The 24195-nt window shown below is 37.8% G+C and overlaps 2 protein-coding genes across 2 annotated transcripts in view; both read right to left on the reverse strand.

Annotated features, from left to right (window-relative positions):
- The window catches only part of LOC110441469, a 32448-nt gene extending 23986 nt beyond the window's left edge, over positions 1-8462 (reverse strand). Inside the window, exon 1 of the mRNA XM_021484626.1 lies at positions 8115-8462. Coding sequence (XP_021340301.1) covers positions 8115-8321 — 207 coding nt within the window. The 5' untranslated portion in view covers positions 8322-8462. The remainder of the gene's footprint in view (positions 1-8114) is intronic.
- Positions 8463-14366: 5904 nt separating this feature from the next.
- LOC110441476 lies at positions 14367-23658 on the reverse strand. Its single transcript, XM_021484639.1, has 2 exons — positions 22021-23658; positions 14367-15912 (listed from the first exon to the last, which is right to left on the reverse strand). Exons 1-2 carry the CDS (start codon positions 22120-22122, stop codon positions 14575-14577), a joined length of 1440 nt encoding a protein of 479 aa, XP_021340314.1. The 5' UTR covers positions 22123-23658; the 3' UTR covers positions 14367-14574.
- Positions 23659-24195: the final 537 nt, after the last annotated feature.

The raw sequence follows: 24195 nt of genomic DNA on the forward strand, positions 1-24195 counted from the left end.
AAAAATCGTGCCTGTCATTGTAATATGCCGTATTGTTATGTTGTGTGTTGTTGTATCTGACTTAATTAGAATATCGTGTCTGTCATTGTAATATACCGTATTGTTATGTTGTGTGTTGTTGTATCTGACTTAATTAGAATATCGTGTCTGTCATTGCAATATGCCGTATTGTTATGTTGTGTGTTGTTAGAATATCGTGTCTGTCATTGTAATATACCGTATTGTTATGTTGTGTGTTGTTGTATCTACTTAATTAGAATATCGTGTCTGTCATTGTAATATGCTGTATTGTTATGTTGTGTGTTGTTGTATCTAACTGAATTAGAATATCGTGTCTGTCATTGTAATATGAAGTAAGATCATCGTACATGTATATGTACGACTACTTTTCATAATGTACATCTATTACATTGTATAATGCTGTACTTTCATACTGTATGGCATTGTATTGTTTGTAAATACCGTATGTATGTCTTCTCTCCGATGTGTTGTTAAACTCAAGGAATAAAGAATCTGAATTAAACACTGCGAAGATTAGATTTATGATGTACGTGTACAAAAAATATTTGGAAAAATTCAATTTAAATATTAAATTGTGAAGAATCACAGACATAGATTCACGATATCAATAAGGATATATTAACTTTTTCTTTTCCACATTGAAAAAAACACAACCCCAAACAGTGTGTCTCGTAACATACCTACAGTTAACATTATCTACCATTTCAGTAAGTATGACATTTGCGTTGACTGGTTATTAAAAAGGCTATTAATGATCAAATGAACACAAACAATTAACTTTTAGGAAAATATGTACTTACGATAATTTGTAAGTAAAGATGTAGTCCAAAGAGCTTCCTATTAGTGATTTAAATTTCTCAGATGATCGGGAGAATTGTACACAAGGACTTCTTTAGTCACTGTATCCTCTGTCACCAAAGTCCCCCTATCCGTACGATACTTATGGCTATATTTGTCATTCTGTTTATGCGGAAAGGTATTTGTTATTTGTAAAAATGAATTAAATGAAAATAAATCCCACTGATTAAGTTTGTTTTCCATGTACGGAATTCCGTATAGCCGTTGTGTCACGTACACAATGATCGCCAGGAGATATGTGTTTGAGTTAATTGAAAAATAATCCTTTTTCTATACAATTAAATATTCTGGGACCAACTCCCATTTACATTACTGTTTCTTTTGATGACAGATGTGAGATTAACTGAAATGTTTTCCCAAGATTTAAATCAGTGTGTGTTTGTTGTCGTAACAGACCCACTCAAAGTGAGCGAGCTTTTAACATGTGATATTCTTTCCAAATGAAATTTGTCATCAAGGTAACAGGTTATGTTTTTAATTTGTCACCAAAGTAACAGGCTATGTTGTTAATTTGTCATCAAGGTAACAGGCTACGTTTTTAATTTGTCATCAAGCTAACAGGCTACGTTTTTAATTTGTCACCAAGGTAACAGATTATGTTTTTAATTTGTCACCAAGGTAACAGATTATGTTTTTAATTTGTCACCAAGGTAACAGGCTATGTTTTTAATTTGTCACCAAGGTAACAGGTTATGTTTTTAATTTGTCACCAAAGTAACGGGTTATGTTTTTAATTTGTCATCAAGGTAACAGTCTACGTTTTTAATTTGTCATCAAGGTAACCGGCTACGTTTTTAATTTGTCATCAAGGTAACAGTCTACGTTTTTAATTTGTCACCAAGGTAACAGGTTATGTTTTTAATTTGTCACCAAAGTAACGGGTTATGTTTTTAATTTGTCACCAAGGTAACAGGTTATGTTTTTAATTTGTCACCAAAGTAACAGGCTACGTTTTTAATTTGCCACCAAGGTAACAGGCTATGTTGTTAATTTGTCATCAAGGTAACAAGCTATGTTTTTAATTTGTCATCAAGGTAACAGGCTATGTTTTTAATTTGTCACCAAGGTAACAGGCTACGTTTCGAATTTGTCATCAAGGTAACAGGCTACGTTTTTAATTTTTCAGCAAGGTAACAGGTTATGTTTTTAATTTGTCACCAAGGTAACAGGCTACGTTTTTAATTTTTCAGCAAGGTAACAGGTTATGTTTTTAATTTGTCATCAAGGTAACAGGCTACGTTTTTAATTTTTCAGCAAGGTAACAGGTTATGTTTTTAATTTGTCATCAAGGTAACAGGCTACGTTTTTAATTTTTCAGCAAGGTAACAGGTTATGTTTTTAATTTGTCATCAAGGTTACATGGAATGTTTTTAATTTGTCACCAAAGTAACAGGCTATGTTGTTAATTTGTCATCAAGGTAACAAGCTATGTTTTTAATTTGTCATCAAGGTAACAGTCTACGTTTTTAATTTGTCATCAAGGTAACAGGCTAAGTTTTTAATTTGTCAGCAAGGTAACAGGTTATGTTTTTTAATTTGTCATCAAGGTAACAGGTTATGTTTTTAATTTGTCATCAAGGTTACATGGAATGTTTTTAATTTGTCACCAAAGTAACGGGTTATGTTTTTAATTTGTCATCAAGGTTACATGGAATGTTTTTAATTTGTCACCAAAGTAACAGGCTATGTTGTTAATTTGTCATCAAGGTAACAGGCTACGTTTTTAATTTGTCAGCAAGGTAACAGGTTATGTTTTTTAATTTGTCATCAAGGTAACAGGTTATGTTTTTGATTTGTCATCAAGGTAACATGTTATGTTTTTAATTTGTCATCAAGGTTACATGGAATGTTTTTAATTTGTCACCAAAGTAACGGGTTATGTTTTTAATTTGTCACCAAGGTAACAGGCTATGTTTTTAATTTGTCACCAAGGTAACAGGTTATGTTTTTAATTTGTCACCAAGGTAACAGGCTATGTTTTTAATTTGTCACCAAGGTAACAGGCTACGTTTTTAATTTGTCATCAAGGTAACAGGCTATGTTTTTAATTTGTCACCAAGGTAACAGGCTATGTTTTTAATTTGTCACCAAGGTAACAGGCTATGTTTTTAATTTGTCATCAAGGTAACAGGCTATGTTTTTAATTTGTCATCAAGGTAACAGGCTATGTTTTTAATTTGTCATCAAGGTAACAGGCTATGTTTTTAATTTGTCATCAAGGTAACAGGCTATGTTTTTAATTTGTCATCAAGGTAACAGGCTATGTTTTTAATTTGTCATCAAGGTAACAGGCTATGTTTTTAATTTGTCATCAAGGTAACAGGCTATGTTTTTAATTTGTCATCAAGGTAACAGGCTATGTTTTTAATTTGTCATCAAGGTAACAGGCTATGTTTTTAATTTGTCATCAAGGTAACAGGCTATGTTTTTAATTTGTCATCAAGGTAACAGGCTATGTTTTTAATTTGTCATCAAGGTAACAGGCTATGTTTTTAATTTGTCATCAAGGTAACAGGCTATGTTTTTAATTTGTCATCAAGGTAACAGGCTATGTTTTTAATTTGTCACCTAGGTAACAGGTTACGTTTTTAATTTGTCATCAAGGTAACAGGTTATAATTTTAATTTGTCACCTAGGTAACAGGTTATGTTTTTAATTTGTCACCTAGGTAACAGGCTACGTTTTTAATTTGTCATCAAGGTAACAGGCTACGTTTTTAATTTGTCACCAAGGTAACAGGCTATGTTGTTAATTTGTCATCAAGGTATCAAGCTATGTTTTTAATTTGTCATCAAGGTAACAAGCTATGTTGTTAATTTGTCAGCAAGGTAACAGGCTATGTTTTTAATTTGTCACCAAGGTAACAGGCTATGTTTTTAATTTGTCATCAAGGTAACAGGTTATGTTTTTAATTTGTCACCAAGGTAACAGGTTACGTTTTTAATTTGTCACCTAGATAACAGGTTATGTTTTTAATTTGTCACCTAGGTAACAGGTTACGTTTTTAATTTGTCATCAAGGTAACAGGCTGTTTTTAATTTGACACCTAGGTAACAGGTTACGTTTTTAATTTGTCATCAAGGTAACAGGTTAGGTTTTTAATTTGTCACCTAGGTAACAGGTTATGTTTTTAATTTGTCACCTAGATAACAGGCTACGTTTTTTTTAATTTGTCATCAAGGTAACAGGCTACGTTTTTAATTTGTCATCAAGGTAACAGGCTATGTTTTTAATTCAACATCATGATTTCATTACGTTGAGCATAAATATTTTTGTAAAGTGAGCTTCAAAGTGGTTTACCCCGTGTTTCCAGTCCCCGTAGTGTGACGCAGTCCCGATTTTAACTATTATCTCTTTACACACTTTAATAATTATTAATTAGAAAATAAGCAGTACTCTTCTAAAAAAGATTACACGCCTCTCCTTCTGTTTCAACAGTCATTTAGACCAATTTGGATTGCCTAACTCTTTTGTTTCTAGCATCGCCGACGAGCCCTAGACGGACCAAACAGCTGCACGGTGCAGTGTAATTAGTTTTCGACATGTTATGTGTGTTTTAGGTTTGTCCTATAGACCGTTTTACCATGGAATTACATTATATTTGTTATCTAAATCCGTGATTTTACGAAAGTCAAATGACATACGAACCAGTTTAAGCTTATCTTTATCATTTATACTCAATCAAAGCTATTACACTTGCAATAAATAGACCGCCCCTCCTCCAAAAAATACATAAGTATACATAGGCTTATAGCGTATCCGAATTGACGTCAATTTTATATTGCCAACTCGTACATATTTATCATAATTAGTTTAAAGTTTATTTTATATTGCAGTAATAATAAAATAAAACATACATAATACATTAATTCGAAAACAAGTACAGGGTAATTTTATACACTGGCCTCCTAACATTCGTTCAGCAGCGATAGGAGGGCATTGACTGTTTGTGTATTAATACTTATACTTAAAGGAAGTAAAGGGGAGGTGTGCAAGAGGGTTAGAAAAAAAGGTGGCTGTAAGTAGCGAATAAATCGAAAAGTTCATTTAAGAAGGGAAGACTTGCTGGAATATGATATGACTACACCATGAGCCATCCTCGATACTCTAGGGGATTGCGCTCACTTACACTCTGGAGTATCGAGAATGGCCATAAGGCTGTACAAGTCGAACGTGTTCAACACATTTTCAACGTCTATACATTGTACAGTACTAATAATTTCACATTTGTGTACATACGCTTCAATTGTCACTTATCGGATGAAGGTGACAGAGTACGTACCGTACTAGTCAACAAAACGTCACACATAAAACACTTGCTGGTTGGGATACATAACCTTTCTCCAAGAAATAGAGATATTTTACATATCGGATATCTTTATTGTTTTTAAGATGTTTCCAAACTAATAGAGGTACTTTCAGGTATATGTAGCTAAGGAGACATCTTTTAGGTATTAATGTTAAATTGGATTGTAATAGGTTCTATATGTTGTTGAAGAATAAAAAGGAATTGTGATTAGGTCGCTATCTCTTGACAGTATACGATCCCTGTTTAAAGGTTCTGTGCTTCAATCCCTATAGTTTTACTTACAATGTTAATTTTATAAAGCTAAAGACGAGAGATGTAGGTGATGCAGCGGTCTATTGTTGGGAAAATTTTATTTCTTTTTTAGTTTAGAAATATAAAGGCATGTCTCAATCGCCACAAGTTAACTTCAAACAGCAAAGTATGTGTTATAAATTTAACATTTTGAAGTTAAACAGACGGATGCTAGTAATATTTGAAAAGTAATCAGAAAATATTAATATGGAATAAATCAACTTTTGAAGAAAACTCATACACCTCTTTGAAGTTTACAAAAGTGTGACAAGCAAAAAGTAAGTATTAAAATGACAGATGTATTTTCTTTATTTAGCAATGAAAACTAATTTATCAAAAACGAACATTGATTAAATTTTAAAAAGTTTTATAAGCTGTTTTCATTCCTTCAACTCGATGTCTGGTACATTTAAATCAATTTTATTGACATACATGTATTCTAACTTATCAAAAGCACGGTAAAAAAAGGATCCTATCAACGGTCTGGTATGAAGAATAATTTGTTTCAATTGACGAGGACTTTCTATAACGTCTTAAATTACGAGGACACCAGCAATTTAGCCTACTTACGCACGATTGTGTTAGCCACATACTGTGGTACGTCAATCTAACCTATAACATATATATATCTCATGTACCTTAGAATATATCTCATACACCTTAGAAGATATCTCATCTCATGTACCTTAGGAGATATATCATACACCTTAGGAGATATCTCATGTACCTTAGGAGATTTCTCATACACCTTAGGAGATTTCTCATACACCTTAGAATATTTCTCATACACCTTAGAAGATATCTCATACACCTTAGGAGATATCTCATGTACCTTAGGATATATCTCATACACCTTAGGAGATATCTCATGTGCCTTAGGATATATCTCATACACCTTAGGAGATTTCTCATACACCTTAGGAGATTTCTCATGTACCTTAGGAGATATCTCATACACCTTAGGAGATATCTCATGTACCTTAGGATATATCTCATACACCTTAGGAGATATCTCATGTGCCTTAGGATATATCTCATACACCTTAGGAGATTTCTCATACACCTTAGGAGATTTCTCATACACATTAGAAGATTTATCATACACCTTAGGAGATTTCTCATACACCTTATGAGATTTCTCATACAAATTAGAAGATTTCTTATACACCTTAGGAGATATCTCATGTACCTTAGGAGATTTCTCATACGCCTTAGGAGATATCTCATACACCTTAGGAGATTTCTCATAAACATTAGGAGATATTTCATTAGCTATTTAGGTAATATCTTTAACACAATAAAGATATATAATAAAATTATGACTATGTGATATTTCTATTACATGTCTTATTTTATGTTATTATTTTAACTTCATCTCTAGTTAATGTTATATCATATTTATAACATTTATTTAGTTCAGGTAGATATATCTTTAATTAATTTACAAATATCTCTATTTGAATAGATTTATAATGTATCTGTTTTCCACTTAAAGATATTTCTAATGTTTTGTGACCCTTCTCTATGTATTAAATGGACTTGACTTGCCACAACACAAAGAAAGTTACTCTAAACATTTATATTTTCGTTTCGCCAAAATTTCGCCCTGACATGGTTTTTTTGCCTCGCCAATTTTTGATTTTGTCCACTCACAAATGTTGTCAACTGTATATAATGTATCATAATAGGATTCGCCCTCACTCTCGTTCGAGATCGAGGGACGGAAATAAATCTAGGGCGAACATGTGTCATGTAATAATATAAAAATCCAGTGTTTTGACTTAAATATTCTTACAAATAGATAAATATTGAATATTAGCAGCCACTGTCAACCCAAGTTTTCGGGTTGAGCTCTTCAATCAGGGATTAAAACTTTATTTTGCTTACAACAATTACGAAACCAGTTATTTTATTTTAAATTAAACACTCTTGTTGGCCCGGATGTAAGCGCACATGGGTCTTAATGTAGGAGGAGACCAGAGTACCCCCCGGCCGGCTTGCGTTATCCACTGCGCCACCGGACCACTCTTCAGGGATTGAAAGGTTGTCATCCTTATGTCACATCCAAATTAGAAATAATATGGGGAGTAAACCGGAGTACCCTGAGAAAGCCCACGTGGTCAGGCAGGTGACCCCATACGTTTTCGCGTCCGATCGGGGAATCGGTCCTTGGCCGGCTTGGGGAAAGGCAATTAAGCGTTATCCACGGCGCCACCCGACCACCCAGATTTACATTTTATGCATGTATATGTCTAATGCCTGGTTTCCTTTTTTACTGACAAGCTGCATTAGGACTAATAATCAAGCTTGAGTACACGGTAAATGGTCTATTGAATCCACGCAATAATATTGTTTCGGGAGGAGGATGGGTCCACCAAAAGGGTATAACTTCATACAGGTTCACAAACAGGATTGAATACTGTAGTGATCAATACTGTGTGTATTTAAAGATTTCATCTACATGAAAAAAACGTTTATAAAAGGTTAGAAAAGAATAAGGAACTTTAAATGTACCAATTTAACTTGATAATGCTCTGCATAAACGCGGAAACACACAAATTAATATTTCAAAATATCTTGTCACAATAAACTGCTTTCTAAATGTTGATAAAGAGATAAAATACGAAAGGCTTACCTGGGCAGGTTTTTTAGCATTTTTGTCCAAAGTGCCATCATAGGTGTAGACCTTATAACGCCTGGGACTTATAGGAGGAATGACGGCTGCCCCTCCCAAGTTCTGCACAGAACCTCCATCTTCTGGGGTCGAAGTGCGATTCTTTTTCATTCTCCTCACATCTCGCTTTGTGAGGCTGCTATCCAAATTCCCCTGAGCAGCAAGCATCGTTTGATTTTGTAAAGATTAATAGCCCGTAATTTTAAGAAAACTTTACGTACATGGCATTTAAATACCGCTATACTATGAACTGGTGCCCGTTACTACAGTGCAGGGCTACCAGGGAATTAAATGTCATTTATTTGCTGTGTCGTGTTACAATCTGTTGTTTTATGTTTAAATAATCAGTAAGTATATATGTATTAGTACCATTAACCAAAGATCGCCTTTCCGGATAGGGTTACCTCCTGTACCACCCCAGGGTATACTGTCGGTATCTCAAACAGCTTTAAGGAGCAGGACCGCGATACTTTGAATTTAAATGGTTTTGTCGGACTCTGGGCTATTTAGTTTATGTTATTATTGATGTAATGACTTATTACACATTTTACAAATTAATTCTTTAAAATCAGTCTAGTGTAAATGTACATTTTCGATAAACCTTTACCGTAATAAAAGAATGATTTTTTTTTCTAAAAAAATATATCTAAATGAATGTTTGATGAGGTTTGACACAAAATATTTGTTTTAAAACCAATGCTTTATTTCAAATCAATATTTTTTTATATATATATTGCATGATTTTAAACTTTAGTGAGTTTTGTAACTTTTATTTATTAAAACTGGCCGCTGATAACTTCACTGCTTTATCTTACATGTATACCTAATATATTTTGTTGTTCATTTCCTTAATACAGTCCAACATTTTATGGAAATATTTATAAGATTTAACCCCCTTCAATAATCTAAATAGCTAAATTCCGAGTTCGTCCGGACAGGCTCGGTTCCGGACAGACTTGGTTCATTGCTGTTAATTACTTCATTTCTTTTCTTTTCTCCAAAAAAAAGATAGTTTTTACCATTTCTAGTTTTCGTCATGATATAAGCAACTTCAGTATAAGGTTTTATCATACTTTACCTTTTTTCCCTGTCATGATGTCTGATTGAATTTCACGATTGCTAAGTACCTGATTTTAAGACTGATAATATGTTTGCAAGTACAGAAATTCCCTACTCTATTTTGAAGAACAAAAGTAAAACATCTGGTTCGGTTTTGCGTTTTGAATTAGATCTGTGATATTTCTTAGTAATTTGAATGAATTTCACAACTTTAAGGCAAAGCGATGCAAAAACAAAAGTAAAAATGGGTTTCCATAGCGTATCCATACACTGCTTTCAGAGGTCATGTAAACATCATTACCATCCAGAATAACAATATTACCGCGAGACTGTAGTCCTGTGCTGTATAACGTCAGCTGTCTAAAGATGTTGCATTGGAATTCAGTTGGATATGGTTTAAATTCAATTAAGTTGATAATCGATTAAATGCTTCGAACTTCCAATGCGGCGGTAAACTGGAAATCTATCATCTGTATACCGAACTTATAGCGGCGGTAAACTGGAAACCCATTATCTGTACACCGAACTTAATGCGGCGGTAAACTTGAAATCCATTATCTGTACACCGAACTTATAGCGGCGGTAAACTGGAAATCCATTATAGCCTGTACACCGAACTTATAGCGGCGGTAAACTGGAAATACATTACCTGTACACCGAACTTATAGCGGCGGAAAACTGGAAATCCATTATAGCCTGTACACCGAACTTATGGCGGCGGTAAACTGGAAATCCATTACCTGTACACCGAACTTATAGCGCGGTAAACTGGAAATCCATTATAGCCTGAACACCGAACTTATAGCGGCGGTAAAATGGAAATCCATTATAGCCTGTACACCGAACTTATGGCGGCGGTAAACTGGAAATCCATTACCTGTACACCGAACTTATAGCGCGGTAAACTGGAAATCCATTATAGCCTGTACACCGAACTTATCGCGGCGGTAAACTGGAAATCCATTATTTGTACACCGAACTTATAGCGGCGGGAAACTGGACATCCATTAACTGTACACCGTCCTTATAGCGGCGGTAAACTGGACATCTATTATCTGTACACCGAACTTATAGCAGCGGTAAACTGGAAATCCATTATAGCCTGTACACCGAACTTATCGCGGCGGTAAACTGGAAATCCATTACCTGTAAACCGAACTTATAGCGGCGGTAAACTTGAAATCCATTATCTGTACACCGAACTAAATGCGATGGTAAACTTGAAATCCATTATCTGTAAACCGAACTTATAGTGGCGGTAAACTGGAAATCCAATATCTGTACACCGAACTAAATGCGATGGTAAACTTGAAATCCATTATCTGTACACCGAACTTATAGCGGCGGTAAACTGGACATCCATTAACTGTACACCGACCTTATAGCGGCGGTAAACTGGACATCCATTATCTGTACACCGAACTTATAGCGGCGGTAAACTGGACATCCATTATCAGTACACCGACCTTATAGCGGCGGTAAACTGGAAATCCAATATCTGTACGCCGAACTTATAGCGGCGGTAAACTGGACACCCATTAACTGTACACCGACCTTATAGCGGAGGTAAACTGGACATCCATTATCTGTACCCCGACCTTATAGCGGCGGTAAACTGGAAATCCATTATTTGTACACCGAACTAATAGCGGCGGTAAACTGGAAATCCATTATTTGTACACCGAACTAATAGCGGCGGTAAACTGGAAATCCATTACCTGTACACCGAACTTATAGCGGCGGTAAACTGGACATCTATTAACTGTACACCGACCTTATAGCGGCGGTAAACTGGACATCCATTATCTGTACACCGACCTTATAGCGGCGGTAAACTGGAAATCCATTATCTGTACGCCGAACTAATAGCGGCGGTAAACTGGAAATCCATTACCTGTACACCGACCTTATAGCGGCGGGAAACTGGACACCCATTATCTGGACACCGACCTTATAGCGGCGGTAAACTGGAAATCCATTGTTTGTACACCGAAATTCTTAGCTCCACGTCTTCGTCTTTTTGTTGATTCGTCGTTTTTTGTTATCAATGAAACAACCTTCTGCAGCACGGTACACGTTTTACCGATACATTAATGACATTTGACCTTTTGCGTTTCACATTAACAAACTGGAAGTACCAGTAAGATAATATTTTGCAAAGTCACGTGATTTGTGTTGCTAAAAATAAAAACAATAAAACGCTTTTGCTTTCACCTTTATATGATAAATGTTAACAACGTAGTATTTGATCTCACAACGACTGATGTTGTGATAACCTTAACCCCCACCCCCACTCACAGACACACACACGGCCCCTACACACTCACACACTCCCTTCAGAACAGTCTCTGAATCAGCAACTCTCGAAGGTATCTAATAATCCATTCTTATTAATCAATGTAGTTAACAAATCATATATCAGTGTTCTCTTCAGTGAGTCCAACACGTTAATGTAAATTTAAACTCGCATCAAGATATAGATGTATAAATGGTATACAGCGCTCACAACCCAAGTGTATTTAGATATCGTAGATATATAGATATATGTACGTAGATATATGTACGTAATGAATACGCGATTAAAATGGCGCTGAGTATTAGAGTATACCGATGTTGCTACGTATGTCCTCGAGTAGCCGTAGACAATAGAGGTAGGTATTAATCGTTTGATATCAAGCCGTATTAATTAACTCGCTATCTACCTGACCTGCGGTCATCTGTTTATAGGTTTAAGGGTCGAGTACAAAGAGATATGTATGGCTGTCGTGTAATGGCGTAACTTGAGACACCACCTGGGGGCAGCACTGAAGGTCAAAGGTCAACGGTTTTTGTTGAAGTTCGTCCCTTTGTGTTAAATATACATAAGGAATATTTGTATCATTATGCGATATGTAGGTTGTTTATATATCGTACTTAGTATGGATTGTATTTTTCACTGTAATGGAATGTCAAAATCTGCATATGGTCTCTCGTGTTTGAATAAGTGTATAGTGAAACAGATGATTTCACAATTGTAATTGAAAGTACACTTACATATATGCATGTATGTATTCACTACAGCAAAATTCCGAGCGTCATATTTGATATATTGTGGTGTAATGAAAACAATGAGCACCAAAGACACGGAATCTACAGCTTTAAGTTCAGTCCGTGGGTCTTATCTGGTAGCAACACCAAGAACATGAACCCAACCACTCCCAGTTCAGTCCGAGGGACTTATCTGGTAGCAACACCAAGAACATGAACCCAACCACTCCCAGTTCAGTCCGAGGGACTTATCTGGTAGCAACGCCAAGAACATGAACCCAACCACTCCCAGTTCAGTCCGAGGGACTTATCTGGTAGCAACGCCAAGAACATGAACCCAACCACTCCCAGTTCAGTCCGAGGGACTTATCTGGTAGCAACGCCAAGAACATGAACCCAACCACTCCCAGTTCAGTCCGAGGGACTTATCTGGTAGCAACGCCAAGAACATGAACCCAACCACTCCCAGTTCAGTCCGAGGGACTTATCTGGTAGCAACGCCAAGAACATGAACCCAACCACTCCCAGTTCAGTCCGAGGGACTTATCTGGTAGCAACGCCAAGAACATGAACCCAACCACTCCCAGTTCAGTCCGAGGGACTTATCTGGTAGCAACGCCAAGAACATGAACCCAACCACTCCCAGTTCAGTCCGAGGGACTTATCTGGTAGCAACGCCAAGAACATGAACCCAACCACTCCCAGTTCAGTCCGAGGGACTTATCTGGTAGCAACGCCAAGAACATGAACCCAACTACTCCCAGTTCAGTCCGTTTGTCTATTCTTGTGACGAGCAGTTCTAATTGGAACAGATTAATTCCTTTGTTCAATCGTAGTAAGACCACTTATAAACTAAAAACGAAGCAAAACTCTGATTTCAATAGAAACAATTTATATATTAGATTCTCCCAGGCAATGACAAACCCGAAAACAATTGATGAGGCGTGTTCTGGTCTGTTTCGTATACATATTCCTTCGTTAGTAAGAGAACAAGAATACGCGCGTAAGTAGCTGTAGGTGTTTAAGTGTATGTGTGTTCTGATTGTTATGGGGCCGTGGTTCAAACAACTTATTAAAAGTGTGTGAGCGTATGTCTGTTCTAATTGTTACGGGGCCGTGTTTCAAACGACTAATTAATAGTATCTGAGCGTATGTGTGTTCTGATTGTTGTGGGCCGTATTTTAAACGACTAATTAATAGTGTGACACTACTTGAATATTACTGTATTGAAACTGCAATCTGAAACAACCAGAAAGACCTTTTGGTCTATTGACTGGCTCATTTTTTGAGAATCCTCAAAACCATAGGGAATATATACGTACAAATTATCTTTATATTACTATTGCTGATATCATCGTTTCTTACCCATCATTATTAATGCATCCAAGAAATGTACATTACTTGTTTTAGGGTAAAGAAAACGTAACGATCAGTCAGAGTATATATAAAGGCTATATTATAAAACCAATTATGTTATTAAGAGGTTATCATATGACCATTTGCAATATCTGACTCCGTATCAGCTCGATAAGGCCAGAACCCGCGAGCTGATATGTATGCCTAAGGTCAGTCGGTGCAAATAAATGTGTCGTCCTCAACCGATATGTCGGGCCTTCGAAGTTAGTGAGATAAATGACGGAATAATTTAGAATTTAATACGGTATCAAACCAGGACAGTTTACAAAATAGGCCATATGTAGGAGAAAGCGGGGTACTCTTGTATTCTTAGCTTTCATTATGTTGTTTTACATTTTTATTGAACTTAACTGAGGTGAATCTTACACCAGCTTGCTTTATCATTGAGAGATCTACTGTACACATGTGTGACTTTGATAACGAAAAACACACACAACTGTGTAAGCATTATCTGTCCGGGCAAACAGTTCGGATTTGTTTGTTCTTTGCATGTAGACACAATGTCGAAACAATCTTTATATATCTATATAACACCCATACAAAATAAATATTGAACAGTGATAACGATAGCGGATGTAAGTTTAAGGGTAAAACTACTAAATTTCTACCAATATAATGTGTTAGGTTAATTGGTTTACCTTTAATATGTAACACTTCCCTTTCTTTACTTCAAACAAATAATAATAATGTCATGAACTTAAATATTGATCAGATTCTCAAATCGTTTAATCACAAAACATTATCAGTACTAGACCAGCAAGAAATGTCACGTTCCAGATATTATTTACAATTTGAGTTAAATAACGACAATAATAGATTAAATAACGCTATTCCGGACAATTTTCGGGGTCTCCGGCAACCAAGCTAATTTTTGTTTCACAGCACGTTTGTCAATTCGTAAGTCGGATCGTGTGCGGGGCTACGATTGTTTGTGAAGGACGCCACATAGCGGATACACATTGAACTTCCGCCTTACTCCGTCTTCCCACGTTATCACAGGGCCTGGGTCAGCTCCTGGCTGGGTTTTTGGTTCACACGCCAGATCAAGCCATGTTCCGAAAGGCCCCATGATCAAACACACTTCCGGTCCGTCGTGGTCGTTTGGCTGCTCTCTATGCCAGTTAGTAAATTCACTCTTAACTTCCCCCCAAAACACGTCTTCTTCTTGTGGATTCGTCCCGTTCAACCAATGAGGGACACCGGTACGCTCTATGATGGTCTTCGCAAGATTGTTCCACTTTTTATTAGGTATGGTAGCTAGGTCTGCTCCCTCGTCAATACTCTTGCACCTCTGCCTAGCAGCATCCCTTGTGTCAAAGAACCCATATCGAGGATAAAAAACAGAATCCTTCAGTGAAAATAAACAATACCCGCTGGCAAATGGTTCGAATTGAGCGCATGCGTACTTTATACTCGACGTCTTGCTAGGCGGACGGTCTCCGCGGACTGTAGACCGATGCATAAGTCGTAGGCCAGCGACTTCCACAGGATTTTGTGATCCCGGGCCTGCAATATGGGCAACCGAAGGGTTGTTTAGTAACAACAAGTCCTTAGATTTATACTGATGGGAATATATCAAATTCGAGCCAATGATTTTCGCTTCTATCAAGTCTTTGATCCGTTGTGTCTCCTCTTTCGATAAAATGGTATCATGATCGTCCTGCCGAAGGATGTATTGTCCAGATAATAACCCAAGAGCAACTACGATTGTGTCATAATTTCTAACGGGGTGTTTGTAAATGAGAGGCATGGTGATACTTTCATTATTCCCACTGACATAGCGGATGCTGTCGAGGAAGGCTCTCTCTTCCGGTGTAAACATGTCCACGATTTCTTTGAGAGGCACGATAAGGGTCGGGCCATTTCGCGTGGCGCTGACACAATAAATCAGAGTGAATTGATGTGGAGCAGGGACACTATTTCCGTCAACGTGCCACGCTTCCACACCCTGCCCTGGAATACCTTCCAAGGGATCATTGGACAAGTAGGCTATACGCGGATCCGGAGTCTTTGGATGGAAAGGCCGTCTCAACGAACTTGTCTCCGAGAAGACTGCTCCCAGTAGATTTGTAAACTTGATCTGTTCTTGCCACGTCAAATCCTGGTCACGAAACAGCAAGAACCTGTACATGAGTGCTTCCTGTTTCAGTGCGTCTGCGCAGCTTTGATTCACCGTGGTAAGGTCAACACCGGTTACCTCTGCGCCAAACTTGCTTGACAGAGGCCGTAATGTATAGCCACAGGTTGAGAACGGCACCTGTAAATAGAAGCCCAAAAGCTAAGTAATAACATGAAGTAAATGATTTAATTGCGTGAGTCGTTAAACCTCAATTTAATGCCACTCGTATCATTGCCAGTCAACCTATCGCCTTACCCCATTATTTCGCCAAATGTTAGTGAACGTTGAGAGTATATCGAGGGTTAACTGTACATCAAAAAATACCATGTAGTAATTTTGGTATTTTGAGGTAATAATATTAATAATAACTCATAAGAGTTGACCAATAAACAGCAGTCTAGAGTCAAAACCTTGCTACGATGTCCGTCGATATATTTGTCACATCGCCTACCGTCCACCTATTTAATGTTCCCTTTTTGTTTTTGTGGGGTTTTTTCTGGACAGTTTTTCTATACCTTTCCTGTAATAGTCAACACATCCATTTATAACGCCAAAAATAAGATATGTTGAGATTATTAGGGGAACACTGAGTGTTCTGAAACCTAAGTACATATTAAATGCATACAGATCGGATACTGTATCTTAATACTTTGGATATTTTGTACTGTGGCGTGCTATTGTACTTGAGATGTTATTTTAACAATATATACCTAATATAGTAGCAATATTTTCCCTATTTCCCCACAGATTTCCTTCGGCTATGTTTAAAGACTTTTTTGAATATTTATTATTGATCAAACAGTAAGTAACAACTTCGGACAGGTTATTCAGAGCAATATCAAAAAAGGCATAAGGGAGATAATTCGTATATAAACGCTCAAAATCGTGTACATGGATAGTATTTTTGGCGTATCATCATGACTTGCTGTGTATTATCCAGTCTTCTGAAAAACACAATTACGCCTAGTTTTATAAAGTTGTGTATTTTGCTATATTTTATGTAAAATATACATGTGTTTATTACCTATTTCGGTGACCCGTGTCAAACGTTTATAAAATAATTCGTATCGCTTAACGTGAACGTTGGAATACGACAATTTGATAATATAAACTTTATTTCATTCCAAATTAGGTTGCATTACATCACATAACATACGAAGTACAGAGGATGGGATCCGGAAACAAGTTGGAATAACTTATATAAATCCGTTTCCGAGAATTTATCTCATTAATTTAAGGCATGATGGCATAGTTACTGAATTCTATTGAAATTGAAATGTGAGTAAAAGAAGAAGAGGGGGGNAATAAAAGGAGAGGAAAAAATAGGTGATGTGAAACAAAGGATCGTTGTATAATGAATAGAAATTAGTCAAATCTTTTATCTTTTAGAATGGAGGATGAAGTTTTGTACAGATGAAAAAATTAAGGCATTTTCGTCCTCTGTAAGCTCATCATTCCCGAACAAAAGTAAATCAGTTGAGAGTGGATGGTTGATTTCGTTAAATGTATGTAAAAGTAGTGGAGAAAAAAGACAACAATGTAATAGATAATGTTCATTGGTTTCATTTGCTTGCATGCAACAACACAGAGGACTATTAATTAGATTTCTCTGGTATAGATAAAACTTAAGGGAACTACACTCCATTCTTAATCTAGCATGATGTATCTGCCCGAGTCTGGTACCATTAAAGTAGAAAAAAAAAATGATTTTGTGAGAGGGCTTGCGTAGAAAGGTTTTAAGTTTATAAATTAAAGGGTCGTTCTTGACATAGTCAGGCAAAGAGTTCCAGATATTGATGACAGATGGCAAAAGAGATTTATTATAGAGACTCGTATGACTAACTAGTGGACTAACATTATTTCCCGTACGAGTATCATGGTTGTGGTAATTAGATATTGAGGAGCCAGACCATAAATCATTTTGTGGAAAAGAATAAGCTTGTGCTGTTTACGTCTTTCCTCGAGGGGAAGCCAACCTGTTTCAGTATACAGTTTAATTCTACTTGTGAGTCTAGTGCCGCCAGTGACTATGCGTGCTTCTTCTTATTGAAGAATTTTCTAATAATTCAGATTGAGCTTTAGTAAGGCAGTCCCATAAGCTATCGCCATAGTCTAATATAGGTCGAATACGAGCGTAGTACATAGTTTGGAGACTATACCTGTCCAAAGAGATTTTAAATTTAAGTAAGATATTTATTTTAGGTGAAATCTTAGATATCAAATAACTGATGTGTTCATTCCAAAAACCATTTCCAGAGAGAAAAATACCTAAATGCTTGTGCGTAGTAACTTCGGAGACGTAAGTATTGTTCATATTTAAGGGAGGATGAAACGGTTTAATGGGTTTTCTACTAATGAGCAGGGATTCTGTTTTGGAAGGGTTAAAATGTACTACCATCTTTGCGACCAGTTATGAAACTTATTAAGGTCACTATTAAGAATATCTGCGCTGACTCTAGGAATATCAACGGTTACGTAAAGAGAGGTGTCATCAGCGAATAACATTATTTTAGCTTGTATATCTTTAACAATGTCATTTATATATATCAGAAATAAAAGAGGTCCAAGAATTGAGCCCTGTGGAACACCAGCCTTAACATTTAACCAATTTGAATTTTTACTATTGATGACAACTCTCTGCTTTTGATCGGAAAGATAATTTTCAAACCAAACTAATAGCGAATTTCGAATTCCATAGCTGGATAATTTACAACGAAGGCCTTTATGCCAAACACGAACGAAAGCTTTACTAATATCACAAAAGACCATACGTATTTCCTTACCATTGTCTAAGGCTAAATATATATCATGAATGATCGCAAGAAGTTGATTTGTTGGTGAGTCACCGTTCCTAAACCCAGATTGATGGGGTGGGNCATTTACTGATTCTTTAAGAAGACGAGGATAGAACAGTTAGTGGTAAGAATAGCATCTCTGACGTCATTAGATGTGATGTTAATATCAGATAAGGAATTATTACATTCGTCGTCAATGTTAGGGAGATTTACATTGGAGTCATCAACTGTAGACTGGGCACAAAAGATGTCATTAAATAAGCAAGCTTTCTCGAAGTCATCTGAGACAGCGCTATTATTATGAAGCAATGGTGGTATACAAAATTTCCCAGAGTTAGGTAATAGTTGCTTTTCAATTTTCCCCCATTGTTAAGCACTAATGTTAGAAGGTTTGCGAAGTTCGCTACATAAATTAGAAAAATATGTTAATTTGGCGTGCTTGATTGTGTTAACACATTTGTTACGAAGTCGACGAAACTTTGCCCAGTGAGCTTCAGTAAGGGTACGCTTGGCTTTTGTATGAGCGCGCTTACGTTTACGAATTAATCTCCTTGTTTCGTTTGATAGCCAAGGGGGTTCATTAGATCTGATGGTTATTTTTTTTATTCGGAATACAAGATTTAGCAATAGTTAGTAAAATATCTAAGAAATTTTTGACAGCATCAATAATATTCAGTATATCGCGTAAGTGGGGCGAATGGTGGTCTACTAGGGCATTTGCATTAAAGTCGCCGGTTATCACAATATGAGAAATGCCTGTATTATAAGCCTCTTTCTATAGAATGCGAGATTTTGGACCATATGGTGACAGGAGAGTTTGGAGGCCGATAAAAAGTACCACATAATATTTTCTCTGGACCATGTACAATTTTAACCAGACATATTAAATGGTAGCTATCTCTATATCTGATATTCTTTTTGCAGGAATATTATATACGACAATTTACAAGTGGTGTTCGCATGGCTGAAGAAGATTTGGAGGTGGAGAAAAGCCGGAGTTCCCGGAGAAAAACCACCGACCTACGGCCAGTACCTGGCGACTGCCCCACGCATGCCTCGAACCTGCGACCTAGTGAGGGCTAGTGGTAGTAGAATGTACCACTAGCCCTCCACAACATATTTTAATTTGTTTCAGATTAAAGGCGAGGCACAAGGTATCTGTACATGTCGGCGGCTTCTTTAATTAACAGACATAGGCGGATTGGTCGAGTGGTTAACACGCCGGCCTTCCACACAGGCGGCCGGGGTTTGATTCCCGAAGTCGTCGTACGCATGGTATTCAGAGAAAGTGTGTTTCTCCTGCCCACACAACTCGAACAACCCAGGTGTAGTATAAACTAGTCAGGGGTGGGTGTTGCTGCGGTATCTGTGCTGTAGCATTCAAGTAAGGCGGCACTATGAATGATGCCGTTGGAAGCACGGTCCCACTACAAACATAACACATTACAACTCCAGTACAAACGCAGGCATATACACACGTGGGGAGATATAAGCCATGTGGCATAGGACTAGAAGTTAGCGCTTGTTAAGGCAGCTCTGCAAATCCCTCAAAATTGTATTGATTAACGTGTTTGTTAATTGTATTAGTTGTATACATATGTATCTGTGTTTAGAGTGGCTTATGTTAGCTAGATAGTGCGCTATGTCAAATGTTGTATATCACATAGCAATGGCATGCTATTGGTAACATAACGTTCACGTGGAACTATCTTTGTAATAGGAGAACGAGAAATCCAGTCCAGTTGCGCTCTATTCCTCCCTCCCTTTTCTCCGTCCCCGTCCCCGAACACACAACTATTTACAACCAAGGTTCGGTATTCCTTTGGCAAGCGTACACTCAATGCTTGGAAGAAGGGTTGACAAGCTTGCCAATTTCGTAAAGAAAGAGAAATGCAACGTTCAGACCGTGGTTTGAACCCTAGATTTTCGAATTCTAGACGGATATTCTACCAATTTAGCTACCTGGTCGCCGATGATCGGTCCACTCCAGTCTCGTTGTAACGTGTAAGTATCTCGTTATAACGAGTAAGCAACTCCAGCTACAAACTCGTTATAATAATATATTAAGTCGTTGTAACGAGATACTAACTCATTATAACGAGATGTTTACATGCAGTCGTTTTAACGAGATTATGAGTCGTTATAACGTGATAATATTTACATTTGCATTGCATTGTCACTATATAGCCTCTTTGAAAGCTGTGTCGTTGATGGGACTTTAATCACCATGCCGCACGAGACACAATTCTTAGCGTATTAATACAACACGGACCGGAACTACAATATCCAATATAAATAAACATGACGGCTGCCGAAATATCGCTGGGCATTGTGAGATTTGACAATGTCATTGTAAATTTATGTGCAAAATAAAAAAATAAAATACACTTTAATTACAACGAAAACAAGACCAAGGTCTGCAATATCATACAAAATGCACATCGGTTGAAATCACCAATGCCGGCAATGGAAACAATTTTAACGCTCATGCAATTTATCAGAAATATCGTCTGTTACACTGCACTGATCAACAGGGGTTCGTTACAAATGTCTGAAATACACATATTCTATATACCGACTGACACATATGATACAGACCAACTGATATGAGTCATAGCACATATAAACATTTCAGACATTTGTAACGAACTTGTGCTCCGTCGCAAGATCATTCACTTCAAACGCTATTAGTTTCACACGTCTCGCATCCACGGTTCCTTAGTTTCTGAAGACATGTCAAATAACGAGTCTGTTATAGAATCTACCGACTGTTGTCAGGTTCCCATACAATCAACAAATACATTCACACCTGGATTCTTCACAAAATGAGCAAAGAGAAAAGTTCGAATTAATTTCCAAAAACAACTCCCTCGTGGAGGGCAAGGTCGGATTTACGGTGTTCACTGTATTTGTCCATGCGCGAAATTTGTTCCGGGGAAAAATCGAAACAATTACAAATCTAACTTTCAGCTCAGAGATCTTTTGATAAACTTAAATCACACTATAGACATATCATACGCAATTGTATAGATACTGAATTGTGGAATAAAATTGAAGTGTTTGTTAAAATTTCATAGTACTACTTTGTTTGCCAATCAGCACGCGACAATACGCTGTTCAAACTATTGGACGAAATTGTGTGGACTGTCGATTAGGCGGGCATTTTTAATTTTAAATATAAATTATAAGTGAAAATAGAACATAAGAGGCAGAGAAAACGTAAATATAAGTATTGCTCTGTTTTTGTATGGTATTTATGATCTATTTGAATGACACAGCTTTGCAAGCAAACAAATCATAATGAGCTAGCTATTTCTCATTATAACGAGATACAATTATTATTTGGATGTTCTCAATCATCCACCGTAATATATTTACATAACAAAGCATGTGTTATTTTCTCACTCTAAAAGGAATGTTTCCACGACAAGAGCATTGTGGTAGGTCTTACCTGACATTCTGTCTGTATACCAGAGTGTCGATCACAGCTTTCCTCCACAGCACTTACGCCGATACTCATCAGAAGTACAATGGAAACTGTGAGGCGGTGCATGCTGGGTTACAGTATAGGGTAGGACAGGTACGTCCAATGGTCGAGTGATCAACTGTCGGTTACAGGTACGTCCAACGGTCCGGTGAGCCAGTGTTGATTAGGTCCAATGGTCGAGTGAATCAGTGTTAGTTACAGGTAGGACAGGTACGTCCAATGGTCGAGTGATCCAGTGTTGGTTAGGTACAACGGTCGAGTGATCCAGTGTAAGTTAGGTCCAACGGTCGAGTGATCCAGTGTTGGTTAGGTACAACGGTCGAGAGATCCAGTGTTGGTTAGGTACAATGGTCGAGTGATTCAGTGTTGGTTAGGTCCAATGGTCGAGTGATCCAGTGCTGGTGACGTCCAATGACCGAGTGATTCAGTGTTAGTTACAGGTAGGACAGGTACGTCCAATGGTCGAGTGATCCAGTGTTGGTTACAGTATAGGATAGGACAGGTACGTCCAACGGTCGAGTGATCCAGTGTTAGTTACAGGTAGGACAGGTACGTCCAATGGTCGAGTGATCCAGTGCTGGTTAGGTCCAATGGTCGAGTGATCCAGTGTAAGTTAGGTCCAATGGTCGAGTGAGTCAGTGTTAGTTACAGGTAGGACAGGTACGTCCAATGGTCGAGTGATTCAGTGTTGGTTAGTTCCAACGGTCGAGTGATTCAGTGTTGGTTAGGTCCAACGGTCGAGTGATCCAGTGTAAGTTAGATCCAACGGTCGAGTGATCCAGTGTTGGTTTCGTACAACGGTCGAGTGATCCAGTGCTGGTTAGGTCCAATGGTCGAGTGATTCAGTGTTGGTTAGGTACAACGGTCGAGTGATCCAGTGTTGGCTAGGTACAACGGTCGAGTGGTCCAGTGTTGGTTAGGTACAACGGTCGAGTGATTCAGTGTTGGTTAGGTACAACGGTCGAGTGATCCAGTGCTGGTTAGGTCCAACGGTCGAGTGGTCCAGGGTTGGTTAGGTACAACGGTCGAGTGATTCAGTGTTAGTTAGGTCCAATGGTCGAGTGATTCAGGGTTGGCTAGGTACAATGGTCGAGTGATCCAGTGTTGGCTAGGTACAATGGTCGAGTGATCCAGTGTTGGTTAGGTCCAATGGTCGAGTGATTCAGTGTTAGTTAGGTCCAATGGTCGAGTGATTCAGTGTTAGTAACAGGTAGGACAGGTACGTCCAACGGTCGAGTGATTCAGTGTTAGTTAGGTCCAACGGTCGAGTGATTCAGTGTTAGTTAGGTCCAATGGTCGAGTGATTCAGTGTTAGTTACAGGTAGGACAGGTACGTCCAATGGTCGAATGATCCAGTGTTGGCTAGGTCCAACGGTCGAGTGATTCAGTGTTGGTTAGGTACAATGGTCGAGTGATCCAGTGTTGGTTAGGTACAACGGTCGAGTGATTCAGTGTTGGTTAGGTCCTACGGTCGAGTGATACAGTGTTAGTTAGGTCCAATGGTCGAGTGATTCAGTGTTGGTTAGGTACAACGGTCGAGTGATTCAGTGTTGGTTAGGTACAACGGTCGAGTGATTCAGTGTTGGTTAGGTCCAACGGTCGAGTGATTCAGTGTTAGTTAGGTCCAATGGTCGAGTGATTCAGTGTTGGTTAGGTACAATGGTCGAGTGATCCAGTGTTGGTTAGGTACAACGGTCGAGTGATTCAGTGTTGGTTAGGTCCTACGGTCGAGTGATACAGTGTTAGTTAGGTCCAATGGTCGAGTGATTCAGTGTTGGTTAGGTACAACGGTCGAGTGATTCAGTGTTGGTTAGGTACAACGGTCGAGTGATTCAGTGTTAGTTAGGTCCAATGGTCGAGTGATTCAGTGTTGGTTAGGTCCAATGGTCGAGTGATTCAGTGTTAGTTACAGGTAGGACAGGTACGTCCAACGGTCGAGTGATTCAGTGTTAGTTAGGTCCAACGGTCGAGTGATCCAGTGTTAGTTAGGTACAACGGTCGAGTGATTCAGTGTTGGTTAGGTACAACGGTCGAGTGATCCACTATGGGTTAGGTCCAATTATCGAGTAATCCAGTATTGGTTACAAGTAAGACAGGTACGTCCAATGGCTGAGTGATCCTAACAAAGTGTTAAATTAT

Source organism: Mizuhopecten yessoensis, unplaced genomic scaffold (genome assembly GCF_002113885.1).
Source record: "Mizuhopecten yessoensis strain PY_sf001 unplaced genomic scaffold, ASM211388v2 scaffold1861, whole genome shotgun sequence".
Lineage (NCBI taxonomy): Eukaryota > Metazoa > Mollusca > Bivalvia > Pectinida > Pectinidae > Mizuhopecten > Mizuhopecten yessoensis.